Genomic DNA, 2,500 nt, shown 5'->3' with positions numbered 1-2,500 from the left:
TCGACAAGGGTGTTAAGTTTGTAGGACATGGACTGAAGAATGACTTCAGGTGAGTGGTCTGGGGTTTGTCTGGGGGACTTGGGTATCATAATATGAATGAACTGCTGTGGAATTGTTTATTTGTATTATGTTGGATTTTGTTGTACTAAAAACAAATTGTAAGTTAAGCAAATTCACATGAGCAAACTGCGATGATGATAGTGTAGGTTACTTTATGTGAACTTTATATAGGAAATTGATTTTTATAAACAGAAATCTAATTTTAAATTAGGTTGCAATGCTTCTCAGTATATGGCTCCATGTATTACTTACTTTCTTTCTTTCTTTCTTTCTTTCTTTCTTTCTTTCTTTCTTTCTTTCTTTCTTTCTTTCTTTCTTTCTTTCTTTCTTTCTTTCTTTCTTTCTTTCTTTCTTTCTTTCTTTCTTTCTTCTTCTTTTTTTTTTTTTTACTAAGTTTTGAGCAGCTACAAGGCTTTCCAGATTTTATCAATATCATCACTTATTTCTATTTCCATATTTATATAACAAAAGTCAGTATCATATTAATTGAATTTTTTTCTTCTTTTTCCTTCTTTCTTTTTTTAAACAGTCAAAATTTTGTTTTTTTCCTCCAGGGTGATCAACATGACAGTGCCAATGAGTCAGCTGATAGACACAGTCCACCTGTTCCACATGTCGCACAATCGCATGGTGTCACTCAAATTCTTGGCTTGGCACTTCCTAAGTAAGATTTTTAGAAATTGATTGTTACTATTTTGTTTGTTTATTGTCCTTTCGCTATCTTCTTAAACTTTAGAGGTTTGTTAGAGATGGTTGTTGATCATGTGTTTGAAGGTTGTTAAGCAGATAAATTATGTAATGATTAGCATACCTAAGATTTATGCATGAGGGTATTAAGATGTCAGTTAGATTAAACATGAGATTACATGGAGCACAAATCACTATCAGGATTTTGCAATTTTTGGCTGGAAGTTCTACATTTCAAACAAATGAATTCTAAGTAATCATATGTTTCCTCCCATTGCAGAATATTTGTTTGTTTTTGTTTTATATTTAGTTGCATCTATTCATGAGACTCAAACTGAATAAACGGTCGTTGGTCAGGTATAAAGGCATTTACAAAATCACCTCGGGAAAAAATCTGAAATGATCTTATATGATTTGTCAAATGCACTTGTTGAAGTATCAAATAGCCAATGAGGCTTTGAGTAAATTGTGAGCAGGACTTTACAGAGTTTTTGAACTATCAGGTAATTATTTTCATTCATTCATTTGGTTCTGAAAGTGAAATGTTAGATTCTGATACGATTATTATTTTGTATCTTTTGTTCTTGATTTTTTAATTTCTTTGTTTTGTTTTAGAAAAAATATTCCCCATACATTAGAAAATAACTATGTAATATATATTCAAGGATAGATCTGAACTTCGACCGGGTTAATTTGTAATGCTGGTGTTTGTCATCTGTGGTGAAAATTGTGAGATCCACATCCCCCAAAAATTAACATTATTTTCTTAAGTGTCCATCACCTTGCACACTCATGTACTCATTTTCTGTACTAAGTGAAGGTAAATGGATTATTTCTGAAGTGTTAATAATTCTCTTATAACATTCATGTATTTTGTAGATATTAACGGAATGATTTTGCATTAAAGTTAGTTATTGTTGGTATTATTTTTGGTACGTGAGTAAGATAGGTTGCTGGATAACAGGGCAAGACTTTGGGGCTTCTGTATGTGCAAGTTGCTACTGGTTTCCTATTGCTGATGAAGCTATGAGAATAGTTTCATGAGCTTGGCAAGATACCATGGAGATTTTTTTTTTTTTTTTCCTTTTTTCTTTCTTTCTTTCTTTCCTTTGTCACTTTTCTGCTTATGTAATGCGGTGATCCTGAGGTTTATGACAGTTATTTATTATGATGTGTGGTGGCATGATAATCACTAGTTCATTCATTGCTGTCTTTCCATTGATGAAAATAATATCCACAAAATGTTAATGCTGCAGAGTTCAGTTATCTGTTTACTTAGCAAAGATATTTACAGCCTCCTCAGTGGGAGGTTTATGGAGATGATCAGCATCATCATTAAGAGTATTACCATTAGGAGTGCTTGTATCATCCATCTGTGTCAGTGGGAAATACTTCATACTCAATCATATTAGGGAGATGTGCTGACTTCCTTAGTGCAGCAACATCAATCATGTTTACATTTCATTATCAGCTAGACAAGGTTTGCTGTGTAACACATCATCTTTGGCTGCATAGCTAGCTGAATAATTTCAGCGCGGTATATTTCATTGCTTGTATAAGATATCTACGTGGAGTACCATTTATTTTAGGAGGATGATGTGTAGCTGAGGTGGTATGGAGATGGTAAGCACGTTTGAAGTGTCAGTTGAGTGATGGACCGATGCTATCATTTGTTAAGGTGTTGCAGCTTGTCATGCTTGTTGACTAATGGTAACGTCAAGCATGCCATCTACGGTATTGACGTGGGAGGAGA

General features: G+C 33.5%; 1 protein-coding gene across 1 annotated transcript in view; it reads left to right on the top strand.

Annotated features, from left to right (window-relative positions):
- Positions 1–2,500, top strand: part of LOC119579597 (PAN2-PAN3 deadenylation complex catalytic subunit PAN2-like) — a 29,585-nt gene that overhangs the window by 25,792 nt on the left and 1,293 nt on the right. The window contains exons 22-23 of the mRNA XM_037927520.1: positions 1–49; positions 615–724. The exon at positions 1–49 is cut by the window's left edge and continues 173 nt beyond it. Coding sequence (XP_037783448.1) covers positions 1–49; positions 615–724 — 159 coding nt within the window. The remainder of the gene's footprint in view (positions 50–614; positions 725–2,500) is intronic.

This window comes from Penaeus monodon, chromosome 12 (genome assembly GCF_015228065.2).
Source record: "Penaeus monodon isolate SGIC_2016 chromosome 12, NSTDA_Pmon_1, whole genome shotgun sequence".
NCBI lineage: Eukaryota > Metazoa > Arthropoda > Malacostraca > Decapoda > Penaeidae > Penaeus > Penaeus monodon.
This window is presented reverse-complemented; position numbering and strand designations above follow the sequence as displayed.